Source organism: Aegilops tauschii, chromosome 2, assembly GCF_002575655.3.
Source record: "Aegilops tauschii subsp. strangulata cultivar AL8/78 chromosome 2, Aet v6.0, whole genome shotgun sequence".
In the NCBI taxonomy this organism is placed as follows: Eukaryota; Viridiplantae; Streptophyta; class Magnoliopsida; order Poales; family Poaceae; genus Aegilops; species Aegilops tauschii.
The window spans coordinates 21,484,930-21,497,994 of NC_053036.3; the positions used below are offsets into that span (position 1 = coordinate 21,484,930).

The window sequence follows — 13,065 nt, forward strand, 5'->3', positions numbered from 1 at the left end:
ATCTGTAATAAGTTATCTACCAAATCAAGGTATCACCTACCAAGACACATTTCATCTAATTTGGCCCCTATTGCCTAAGATAACTGATTAAAAAAACAAGTGACAAATTTAATTGGGATTAACTTAGCACTTGCAAACTAAATACTTGTATCAAAACCAATATCTAGCAGATCATGATACCACCTACTAAAGCATTTCAACTAAATTGGCACCTACATTTTGCAAAAAATAACTTATTACCGAAAAACAAAAGCATCTAGTTATCCATATGAAATTCGTAAGCCCTCGCTGCATCTAGGTAGGGCAGCCCTCGGGGGGTGCTGTCAAGGAGGGGGGATGGCATGGTGACCTCGGTCGGGGGTGCTGACGAGGGGAAGGCCGGTGACTTTCCTACGAGAGGGGGCGACGACAGCGGCCGACGAGGGGATCGAGGGCGGTCGGCCAAAGGCGCCCGGCCAGAGCTCGCGGGCAGCGACAAAGTGGGCGGCGAGAGGGTGGAGGAGCAGCGGAGGGGCGGCGAGAGGGGGGAGGAGCATTACCTGCGGCGGCGGTGGCGGAGGAGAAACCCTAACCGCAGCTGCCGGCATCGGGCGGAGGCGGACGATTGAGAGATGAGCGTGCGAGGGGCCGGCCGGGCCACGTGTTTTGTTTTGCTTTAGCAGTAGCTCGGGTACAGGGAGCGCGCTACTGCTAAGCCCAATATCAGTAGCGCTTTGTCCTAAAAAAACGCTACTGCTAAGTCTAAGCATGTAAAAACATCAAAAATATACATTGATCATCATTGATCTTTTTGTGTAGAATCTAAATAGTCAACATGAATCCTCACCGTACCTGTATAAGCACAGGCGCGAGGATTCATATTGCAGGCACAAATCCTAAACATATAGTTCAATGAAGACCAAGTGCTCGAGATAGTTTGAGAAGTAACATATTTAAGATGGTAAACACCTTGTTCACTTAGCAGTATGGGACTAAACTTAATTAGTTAATTAGTTGCAAGGGGGTAATACTTAGCAGCAGCGAGTTTTGAAGAAAAACGCTGCTACTAACTACTTTAGCAGTAGCGCATCCAGAAGAAGGGCGCTACTACTATATACTGCTACTGGGCTATTAGTAGCGCGGTTTCCTGAAGCTCGCTACTGCTAATTAGCAGTAGCGTTTGTTTTTAAACCATGCTGCTGCTAAGATTCTGTGTATAAGGTTTCCCTAGTAGTGTTTCTCTTTCCTATTTCGTAAATAAAAAAGGCACCACGTGGCGGAACTGCCATAAGTTCTCTTACTTTCCTGCTTAATGAAAAGTTTCCTCACTTTCTCCGAATTCAGAGATCAGACATGCGCTATTGGGTTCAAAATTCATCAAACGAGAACAGTTCAATGAAGCTGCCCCTTCAAACCCGTATCCTCTAAAGTACCAATTGTGCAGGAAAAAAACAATAATAGTCTACATTTAGCTTACATGTTGACAAGGCCTCCTTTCAATTTGATGTCAGAACACAACCTCACTCATTCAGTTATACTGAAACTATGTTATACAAACCTGCAGCTCCTGTCCTGGCGACCTTCAGAGGCAAACAGACTTCGACCACCAAACTGTTGGCTTGGCAGGCGACTTGGTTAACCAAAAATCTTAGAACTGCCATGATATTCTTGCCGGATAAGAACTAAAACATAATCACCATCACCTCGACAACCAGATCTTCCATTGCCAACATCTCAAGGGTTCACCTGAAAAATATATCACACAGCATGAATCGGTCAAAAGAAAAATAGACTGAATGGCATCCACATTAGCATGAACATTTAAGCATCCCGTGTTGGCAAAATTTTCTGTAAATGCCAACAAAAAACAAGAGAAACTGTCACCAATGTAACAGTAGAACACAGAAACCCACAGCTTTAAATTACATCATTTCTACATATAGAAACCCACAGAAACAAGAGAAACAGTCACCAGTATTGTTTTCTACATACAGGATATATGTGTTATAGGTCATCATAGTGATCTTTGAACCCTACCTAGTTACCTGACTTCCCATTTTATAGGTGTGCGTGTTTTTTTTAATCCTACAGCTACTCAGCTGGATATCATTGTTACGGAAAAGATCCCAAAAATACCTCACATGCCTAACAATAGCCAAAGGAGTGGCCTTCTTGCTAAATGATTGTGGCATCTCCATGAAAAACACCACTCCTGATAGACTGGTTACTCAGTCCACCAATGTTTGTTATGTATTGTGAGCAGAAACAGACTGAACCCTGCTGTACATTTCTGACTTGATTATACACAATTATTCAATGATTCACCTACTGCTCTACTTCATCTTCACCACTCCGTTCGAAAGTAAATGAAATGGAAGAAATGGGCTTTTAAGAAAGGAGACCTCCTAGGAAGTAAGACGAGAATATAAACTTAGCCGTCCATTGATCAAGGTGTTAGAAAATGTAAACATTGGAAGTATACTAATAGGAATTTTGCACACAAAAAAAGGAAACGTGTGCTGATAAAGTTGGCCAGGGTTTCATCATCTCTGTAATGAGCATCTTATTTCACCTCGGATGCAAGTTCTGCTCTCGTCGCGGTTTTTTGTGTGATGTTGGGCTCATTCTCTCTTCATCTTTCGTAATGCAAAAAACCTCCACGTGGGAGAACACGGACTGAAAAGATGCGCGGAGTATCTAAAAAGGAAGCGCAAGACTGAAGAAAAGAAATCAGAGGTCAGACATGTGCCATTTGATTCAGTGAGTTACTTCAACCAATGAAATGAGTTCAATCAAGCTACCACTTCAATCCCCTGCCTTCTAAAAGTACCATTGGGCAGGGGAAAAGGCAATAATAGTCTACATTTTTGCTCAAGAGTTGACAAGAACTACCAATTCAATGCCAGAACACACAACTGCACTCATTCAGTTGTACTAAAAGTACCTTATACAAACCTGCAGCTCCCCTCCTGTCGACCAAAACAGGCAAACAGGCTTTGATCACCAAACTGCTGGCTTGGCAGGTGACATGATAAAACTAAAATCTTAAGAGTAGCACCCGTTTTTCTTGCAGGAGCGGGACTAGAAAATCATCACTATCATCTCCGCAACCGAATCTTCTTCACCGGCATCTCAAGGGTTTCTCTGAAAATATATTGCCACAGCATGTATCAGCCAAAGAATGGCGTAAACATTAGCCTGAACATTTAGGTATCTCGTTTCAAAATACAAAATCACTAATAAACAAAGGTCTCAGCAAAATCTTTAATCATGTATAGATCAAATATATTGGCCAAACACAGAAATAGAAAATAAATGGAAATTCATTGTTATGTCTTGTGGATTCTACTAAAATGGGAAAACATAAATTGCACTTTAGTTACGGTTTTGATGCCCTACATAAGATTTGCAGGGAATAGTGTCTTGATTGGAGAGAGATGGTAGGAGAGATAGACACAGTTTGTCTTGGACTTGTAAAAAATATCTAATATACAGTCAAAATATATCTCCCTAACATCACTAATTAACAGAGTTTGGACATGATTCAACGAACCAAAAGTCCACAAAATCAGAAGATAAGACTGCTGAAATAAGTATCTACTCACAGAAAAATGTTTCCAATTTTACCTGAGCGCATTTTTAGAATCCTCCAAACTATGAAGGAAAGGAAATTTTCATAAAGAAATTCATAGACTTAATTTCTGAAGGATTTCAATCCTATGAAATTATTATAAACCAAATGTGTCATTACTGTTATCAAATGGAGGCAAGCTCATAGTAGCCAGAAATATGTGAGTTGACACCATGGCCACCGTCCCAGGTTCATCGACCCCAATCAAGGGCCCAGGTCATGTTCCATGGCCAGGGCGTATTCCCGCGAAGACTGGATGATGCAGGTACTAGGACACCCGTGGCAGAGAGTGAAGGCGCAAGAGGCAGGAGCTTAGCTGTAGCGGAGACAACCGAGGAAGAAAAACAGCATATACTAACTACGCTCCTTTATATGCAGCTGGATTTCCTTATCCAAATACCTCGCATGCCTAACACCGGCCAATGGTGTGCCTTTCTTGCTAAATGACTCTGTTGTCTCCATGAAAACATCAAGCCTCATAGACTGGCAGCTCAGTCGATCCATTTTTGTTATGTATGTGGGCAGAAAAGAGAATGGACCATGCCGCACATTTATGACTTGATTATTCATCGATTGTCATCAGCTCCTGCTCTAGTCATGATTTGTGTGCGTTCGTTAGGTGTATTTTTGGTCAGGCACTTACCCACTTCATCTTTTGTAATCTAAAAAGCAACCGCGTGGCAGAACTGCCATAAATTCGCTTGCTTAATGAAAAGATGCACAGTATCTACAAAGAAAGTGAAGGACTGACGAAAAAGAAATCAGAAGTCAGACATGTGTCATTTGATTCAGTTAGATATTTCATCAAACGAAATCAGTTCAATGAAGGTGCTTCTTCAATCCCTTACATTCTGGAGTATCATTGTGCAGGAAAAACAAGCAATAATACTCTATGTTTGGCTTAAATGTTGACAAGAACTACTTCAGTTCTGTGCCAGAACACACAACTGCATTCATTCACTTATATTGAAAGTAGCTTTATATACAAACCTGCACCTCCCCTCCTTGCGACCTCACAGGCAAACAAACTTCGATCACCGAACTGCTGCCTTGGCAGGTGACTTGGTAAACCAATATTCTTAGAGTTGCAGCGATGTTATTGTAGTAGCAGAACTAGAACATCATCACTATCGTCTCGACAACCGGATCGTCATCACCAGCATCTTAAGGGTTTCTCTGAAAATATATTGCCACAGCATGAATCAGCCAAAGAGTGGGTCCACATTAGCACGAACATTTAGATATCTCATTTCTACATACAAAATCTTTAATAACAAAGGTCTCAGCGAAACAGTAGAACCGAGAAAATATTAGCTTTCAGAAGTTACATATATGTTAAACGCAAGTAAAACACTAGTGTTCGTCTAAAAATAACCAATTATCACATGAATGAAACCTGCAAAGCATTGTCATGCTCCAGAAATGCGAGAAGCAAAGCGTTTCTCCATAACACTGCAGTAGAAGATTATGTTACAAAAAGGAAGGAAATGAAGTTCTGAATGATTGATTACATCTTTTCCTAAATTACATTGTATACAGAATTTTTTTACACAAAATAATCATAAATCTCATGAGATTAACAACATCCTTTGGCAAAAAGATACGACGACCAGAAAGTTTACAGAGCTAGAGTGTTCTCCAGAATAGCACAACAACATTCAATTAACCAAACATTACAAAATAACCAGGAAAACAACCAGGAAGTTTAAAACAGAGCAACATTAGAAAGAAATACAAAACGTCCTATTGAGCAACATTACAAAATGGAGCATTGCCAAACCAATCAAATTTCATGAGATGTGTTCCTGTCGTTTGCTAGTTTTTTTATTGCCATTGCTTGTTATGCAGCCGGTCCTGGAAGAAAACATTCATATGCAATATCTTGGAGCAGTTGAAAACAACATCAATTAACCCAACTGAATTTCAGGAAATGTTTGCTGGGCTTTTTTATCAAGCTTAAAGCCCTGCCTTATAAAGTAAGCAAAGTAACGGTACAACAGGGGCACCAGTTTAAACTGACAGAACGGAAGTCACCAGGGTCACGGTCACTTAGAGACGCTCCCACAGACATCCAGGGTGTACAGCTAGGAAAGTGATGAAAAATAACTAGAGAAGGGATTACAAAGCTTTAGAAAAACTCCCCTAAACAAACTACTTCACCAGCTCCCAAGTTACTGCCATGACGCAAAATACTAGTTTGCCAGTAACTGCCGATCTGCCATCATTTTTTTACTGCTCTATTGATATTCAAAATGGAGTGTGCCAGGCCTGGGCTCAATTGACAACAGAGTCGGTGAGCATGCGCCAGATCCTCCAACAGTGAGGATGATAAGGAAGTTCCACATTGATGACAGATCATGATACCAGAATTAGCCTAACAATACCACAAGGTACAACAATGAGGATGATCAAGGAAGTTTCACATTGATGACAGATCATGATACCAGAATTAGCCTAACAATACCACAAGGTACAAAGAGAATTCCAGAGCATATGCGTAGCTGCCGACTGAAAGCAGAACCACCTTATGTTGAGGCTGTGCAGCCATCTCTGCTAACTACAGTTTTTGCTGTAATGTAGCCACCATTGGGAACAGACCAAGCCTAAGGAGGTGACATGAAGCCTAAGCAGCAGACACCTTCCTAGGACATCCTTCGTATCAGTTATTTAGCACATTTTGTTGTTGTATCTACTAGATATAAAAAAACAGATTAGTTCTATCGCTTAGGGGTATGATTAAGATTTGGTCCTGTATACGAGGCATTGGAATCTCATCAATATAGTGCGCTAGCACACTACTCTATGTTCACTAAGCAATTAAAAACCATTGGGCCAGGTGACAAAGCCCTCAGGAGCCTGCCACTGACCTGCAGTAGTTTAGCGGTAGCTGTTTATTCTTCTTAATAGTTTGCTGTGGCTAACTTTTACTCCCTCCATCCCATAATGTAAGACGTTTTTTGCCACTAGTGTAGTGGAAAAAAACATCTTACATTATGGGACGGAGGGAGTAGGTTATTGGCTAGCATAGGCTGTTTGGATCTTTTTGGTTTTGCAGGTTCACCCTTGTAAATCTTTGTGCCTTTTGGCATTATTCTTCTGATACAAAACGACACGCATTTGGTGCATGTTAAGAAAAAATAAACTATGGAAATTGGTATATATTCTGCGTCAACTTCAGTATATTAGTTTTATGTAAGAAGCACTGATACGTCAGATTTAGCCGAATTGGCGTCCTAGTACCCAAGGGGGGAGGGGTACGGGGATACGTGCGGATACGTTGGAATACACGTATCCTGCAGTATTCCATGTGTTTTGAATTTAAAAAAGGGGAACAAATCGGGATACGGCTTAGATACGTTGTGGACGTGGTGGGGACTCGAGAGTCAGCCTCCAGAGACCCATTCGCCAGCACCTAGAACTTCTCTGGTCGCCGGCACGCCACCGTCATTTCCCGCAAGCCCAGCTCTCCCCACGACACTAACTAAAAAATCTCCCATCTAAAAATTATCAGTCCCTCAAAAAAAAATCTAAAAATTATCATTAAATCTTTATTACCTGATGTTTATTTTTCTACGCAAATCCTAAAAATCTGACATCAAAATTTTGGACATGGTAAATCAAACATTTTACATGGCAATTTATATTGGCGCGAGGTTGGCAAATTTAGTTTGCAAGCACGGTAATTTCCTAGCAAATAAATGAACTGAGGCGGATTTGCCATGCTCACCAACTAAACTTGCCTTCCTCGGCAAACATAATTTGCCATGAAAAACTTTCGTTTGCCATGCCTAAAAATCTGACGTTCGCTAGATATTCAGATCCATTTTCTGAATACTTATATACCCTGCTGTATCCCCAAATGACTGTTTTTTTAAATGTCATATCACGTGTCCCCATACTCATATCCATAACCCCGTATCGGTGATGCATAGATTTTTGACACAGCTATTCTCCGGGTATTTACCCTGTTATGATCCCCTGTTACGATTTAAGGACCATACCACCTGGACCAAACAGTCAGCTTTACATGAGTTTTCCTAATCATGTACTCCCTCCGTTCCTAAATATTTGTCTTTCTAGAGGTTTCAAATGGTGACTACATACGGAACAAAATGAGTGAATCTACACTCTAAAATATGTCTATATACATCCGTATGTGGTGACCATTTGAAATCTCTAGAAAGACAAATATTTAGGAACGGAGGGAGTACTACAGACGTGACTAAGAATAATATAAAACTCTAAATAGGTCCTTGCTTATGTATGATTTTCAGTTTGACCTCTGTTCATATCAGATATATGTAATATCATGAATTGTCATTCACTAAAGAAATAAAGGTATGTATCTGTTTTTGTCATCAATTATTGTAACTTCTGGGTAAAACTGTAACAATACTCCCTCTGTTCCAAAATATAAGGTGTATTAATTATTTTCATAAGTCAGACTTTGCTATATTTGACTAAGTTTATATGAAAAAAATAAAACACCACATATGGAACGTAAGGAGTACTTCATACTGCACTTGGTCTGCAGCATGATAATGCAACATACCACATCGCACCAAGGAAGTACTTCCAAAAAAGTAAAATAGCAGTACGTCCATACCTGAACTCATACAGCCATATTAGTTAGCGAAAAGTGCATGATCTCGTCCAAGCATTTGGGTCACAGAACTGACTGGGCTTCAGGGGCACACTGAGTGCAATCCTACAATGCTGTTGATCTGAAATGTGTTCAGACAGAAATAAATATGACCATCTTTTGGAGTTCTCTTGTAAAAAGTTCAACAGAAAATATAACTTAAACATCAGCAAAATGAAAGACAAAATTCATGGACATAGATATATTTCGAAGTACCTACAGAAACCTGATCCTTGAGCTGACTATAAAGTATCTTAGGAAAAGTTTGTTAACTAATGGAAAAACAGAAATATCTTGTCTGACTTCCATGCTGCCAAAAATAGGCAAGCATGCATATACTGTCATCGCCTTCCAAATGGAACAATATGCAACCACGTGGAATATATGACCTGACTGCTAACAGCCATGCACATTTGCGCCATGAAAAAACATTTCCTTTACTATTTGCATTTGGGGTACGAAAGACACAATTAAGCCAACAGTTACAACCACCAATCACACTAACAGCAAACAAGCCATTTGATTTCCAACTTCGACTATCACTGGTTTCTCTGATATCACAAAGAAGTATTATGCCAAACTTCAGCTGCAGAACCAAAACCAAATGCCAACAAAAATAATGCAGAAAATAGAACATTGCCATAAAGGCTAAGCACCATTTAAATTAAAATGAGCACCAAACCATCCACAGGAACTTGGACATTGTTTCCAACATCAATAGCACTCGCTCAACCAACACTGACAGAAATCTGCCCTTTTAAGCCACTAATAATTCTACGATCCCAATCCCCCTCCCCTGATCACTCGAATCGCCCATCATCTAAAGGCCCTAACCCATGCCGTGGCAATAAGATTCAATTATTCCGGAGGGGAAGACTGATACTACAGAGCCCAATAGGCCCCTCAACACTCTATGACTAACAAGCCCCTAACCCTAGCTTCCCCTGTGCCAATTACTTGAGCTTAAAACAGCTCAAGTGTTCTCCAAAATAACACAAAATGTCCTCTTAAGCAACATTACAAAATGGAGCATTGGCAAACCAATCGAATTTCACAAGATGTTTTCTGTAGTTTGCTAGGTTATATATGGTCATTGCTAGTTATGGAAACATTCCTGACAGAAAACAATCGTATGCAATATCTTGGAGCAGTGACAAACAATATTCAATTAACAACTCGAATTTCAGAAAAAGTTTGCTAGTTTTTTTTATACACGCTTTACATCAAGGGACTACAACTACGAAGAAAACGATGAAAAAAAACAAGAAAAGGATTACGCATTCTGGTGTATTTCGAGAAAAAATTAATCTATGGAGATTGAGTCCTGTATATTCTGTCTCAACTTTGGTAGTTTAGTCTCCCCTCCCCTAAAGAAGCTAGTTTGATAAAGCTGTCCTCTGGGCAGTATGTACACTGTTATGATCCCCCTGTTACGATCTAAGGGACCATATCAACTACAGCCATGGCTAAAAATAGTATCAGCTCTAAATAGGTCCTTGCTATAATATGTGAGATTTTCAGTTTCAACTCTGTTCATATCAGATACATGCAATTCCATGACTTGTCATTCAGTACAAATATGGATATGTATATGTTTCTGTTATCAATGATTTTAACTTGTGGGTAAACTGATAACTTCTGGGTAAAATTATAACAATACTCCCCTCTGTTCCAAAATACAAGGCATATTAATTATTTCAGAAGTCAACCTTTTCTATGTTGGACCAAGTTTATAGTAAAAAAATTAATACACTTCAATTTTAGAACAGATTCTGAAAAAAATAATAGACCTTGCTTATATTTTGGAACAGAGGGAGTACAGCATACTACACGCGGTCTGCAGCATGATAATATAGCATAAAACATCGTGCCAAAAAGCACTTCCAAAAAAGTAAAATAGCAGTACATTCATACCTGGATTCGCAGCCATATTAGTTAGTAGAAGTGCATGATCTTTTCCAAGCATTTGGGTCACAAAACTGACTGGGCTTCAGGGGCACATTGAGTGCAATCCTACATTGCTGTTGGTCAGATATGACCATCATTTTGAGTTCTCATCATGGCAAAACTTAAAACAGAAAATAAGCTTAAACATCAGCAAATGAAAGACAAAACTCATGGTGGTAGTATTCTAAATTCTAAAGTATCTAAAGAAACCTGATCCTTGAGCTAACCATAAAGTGGATTACAAAAAGTTTGTTAACTACCGGAAAAAAAAAAAATGTCTTACCTGACTTCCGTGCTACCAAAAATAGGCAAAGCATGCATGGTATATTCAACACTGTCCTGGCCTTCCAAATGCAACGGTACACAACCACATTGAACATATGACCTGACTACAAACCGACATGCAGATTCGTGTGAAGAAAAACGCATTCCTTCGCTATTTGCGTGAGTTCGGAACAGACACAATTAAGCAAACAGTTATAATGATCAATCCAACCAACAGCAATCTCGTCTGTCACAGGTTGATCTCCAATTTCAACTATCACAGGTTGATCTGATAATAAGCATGAAGGAAGTATTATGCCAAACTTCTGCTGCAGTCAGATCAGGTATTCATCAGAAGGCCAACTACCGCCAAAAACATGCAGAAAACAGGACATTGCCATAAAAGGCTAAGCACCATTTAAATTAAAATGAGCACCAAACCATTCACAAGAACTTGGACATTGTTTCCAACATCAAGAGCACTCGCTCAACAGACACAGACAGAAATCTGTCTTTTTTAAAGCCACTAATAATAATTCTACGATCTGAATCCCCCTCCCCTGATCACTCGAATCACCAATCATATAAAGGCCTAACCCGTGCCGTGGCAATAAGATTCAATTATTCCGGAGGGGGAGACTGATACTACAGAGCCCAATAGGCCCCTCAACACTCTAAGACTAACAAGCCCCTAACCCTAGCCTCCCCTGTGCCAATTACTTGTTCTCCTCGCCGGCGGGCGGCGCGGACGCGAGGGGCGGCTCGTCGGCGCTGGGCGGCTGCATGAGGAGCGCGGTGTAGTAGGGCACCTGCACGAACGGGGCGACGGGGACGGCGGCGGGGGGCGCCTCCTGCGGGGTGACGCCGGTGCCGGTGGCGGCGATGATGGAAGGCTCGGCCTGGCGGAGCAGCCACTCGATGGTCTCGCCGTCGGTGCGGTGGCCGAGCTCGCGGGTGAGCTGGAAGACGCGGGCGGCGACCATGGCCGGGATGCGGACCCGGCGGCCGCGGCCGGCGACCTTGGCGTGGCGGTCCGATGAACGGCGCGGGCGCGCCCGGCGCGCGGCGGCCGAGGCGGAGGAGCCATCGGCGGCGAGGGGGGAGGGGAGGCCGCCGGCGGCGGCGGCGGGGGAGGGGCTGGGGTTTAGGGTTTGGGCGGGGACGAGGTTGTAGAGGACGAGTTCCGAGGGTGCGGTGGACATCATTGGATTTGGGGGGTGGGGGTGGGGTGGGGTGGGTTCTGGATGGTGGGGCCGGCGAGCGGTGGTGGGGTGCGCGGCCGTGGTGGGGCTACGGGGTGGTTTTATAGGATGGAAGGCCCTCGGCCTCTTGGGGGTGGGGGTGGTGGGTTGGGCCGTTTCACTTGTTTCATTTCCATTTTCCATCTCAAGATAAATCTCTTCCCTAGAACAAACTCTATTTTTCAAGTAAAAACAAATTTATGTCCCTAAAAAAGGTAAAAACAAATTTATTTATACCTAAAAATGATACTGTTATTTTGCCTTTGTGAGTACTCTCTTCCTTCAGAATTATAAGATGTTTTGGATATTTCAATCTGGACCGCATACGGGCTGAAATAAGTGAACAAAGACACTAAAAGCGTCTACATACATCTCTCAAAAAAAATTTAGAACGTCTCATAATAGTGAATGGAGGGAGCATGTAATTATGACCTCCTATTTTAAATATAGATTGTATAGATCGATTACAAAAAATGGATTAAGATTGGGATGGTTTTTCCTTAGTAGTCTGGTTTTTATTCGAATTCATGAGTATCCATCTAATGGTTCTAGTCAATTTTTATATCATCCTATAATGAGGCGTATATCTATAGCCCCTTAATTGTATTTAATGTCTCATAAGTACTCTTTGGTTTTATTTTGAATGCGTTATAATTCTTTTGCTAACAGAAATTGCTCATGTATTTGCTCTTGACGTGTGCATGTAAGATTTCACACGATGTTTCATACTGACATAGAATCTTGCAATGACTCACATGTGATGGATTATAATTTTCTTGTGGTTGTAATATACTCAGGTAACATGTATAGAGTTTATTGTAGCTTGTAGTATACACAACTAAATGTTCTTCATACTATTTTCTTCATCAAAAGTTTTCAAGGTAAGAAACACATGCAAATTAAAATATTTAAATATAGGTTATCTAGATCAACTAAAAAAATAGGCTAAGTTGGGTTCTTAGTAATCTTTCTCTTCATTCGAATTCATGATTATCCAGCTATTGGTTGTAGTAAACTTTTATGCCATCCTATCACTACAAAAAAAAGACACATCCGTGACTTTTTGGGCCGAATGAAAAAAAATTATGTCATACTTATGACACTTCTATGACGATAATTGTGACAAAACCCGGTATCATCATAGATGTGGTGGGGTCCTACTTCTATGACAAAAAATCATAACAGAAAATGGGCTTTTCGTCCTGGGCGGGCCGGAGATGCAGCTGCATGACATTCTTTGGGCCGTCCATGACGGAAAAAACCGTGGTAGAAGCGAGGGCGCGGAAAATATTGGGGAGTCCCCGGTTACGGTGGGTGGTCGGGGGCCGAGCGATGCGCGTTTCTCTCGTACGTACGCATGT

At 41.2% G+C, this 13,065-nt stretch overlaps 1 protein-coding gene and 1 long non-coding RNA gene across 3 annotated transcripts; both read right to left on the bottom strand.

The window, feature by feature from the left end:
* Positions 1–1,356: 1,356 nt before the first annotated feature.
* Positions 1,357–8,194, bottom strand: LOC109733185 (uncharacterized). Of its 2 annotated transcripts, XR_005770279.3 has the most exons (4): positions 5,007–8,194; positions 4,601–4,786; positions 2,924–3,123; positions 1,357–1,725 (listed from the first exon to the last, which is right to left on the bottom strand). It is a non-coding gene; the product is annotated as an uncharacterized lncRNA (long non-coding RNA). The 2 variants fall into 2 exon arrangements; XR_002225556.4 differs by having other exon boundaries at positions 4,601–8,191.
* Positions 8,195–10,857: 2,663 nt separating this feature from the next.
* LOC109733184 (transcription factor PCF1) lies at positions 10,858–11,848 on the bottom strand. Its single transcript, XM_020292376.3, has one exon. It carries the CDS (start codon positions 11,846–11,848, stop codon positions 11,180–11,182), a length of 669 nt encoding a protein of 222 aa, XP_020147965.2. The 3' UTR covers positions 10,858–11,179.
* Between the last annotated feature and the right edge of the window lie 1,217 nt (positions 11,849–13,065).

Coding starts and splice junctions, on each gene's coding strand:
- LOC109733184 (XM_020292376.3), bottom strand. CDS start 11,848: ATGGAAAATGGAAATGAAACAAGTGAAACGGCCCAACCCACCACCCCC.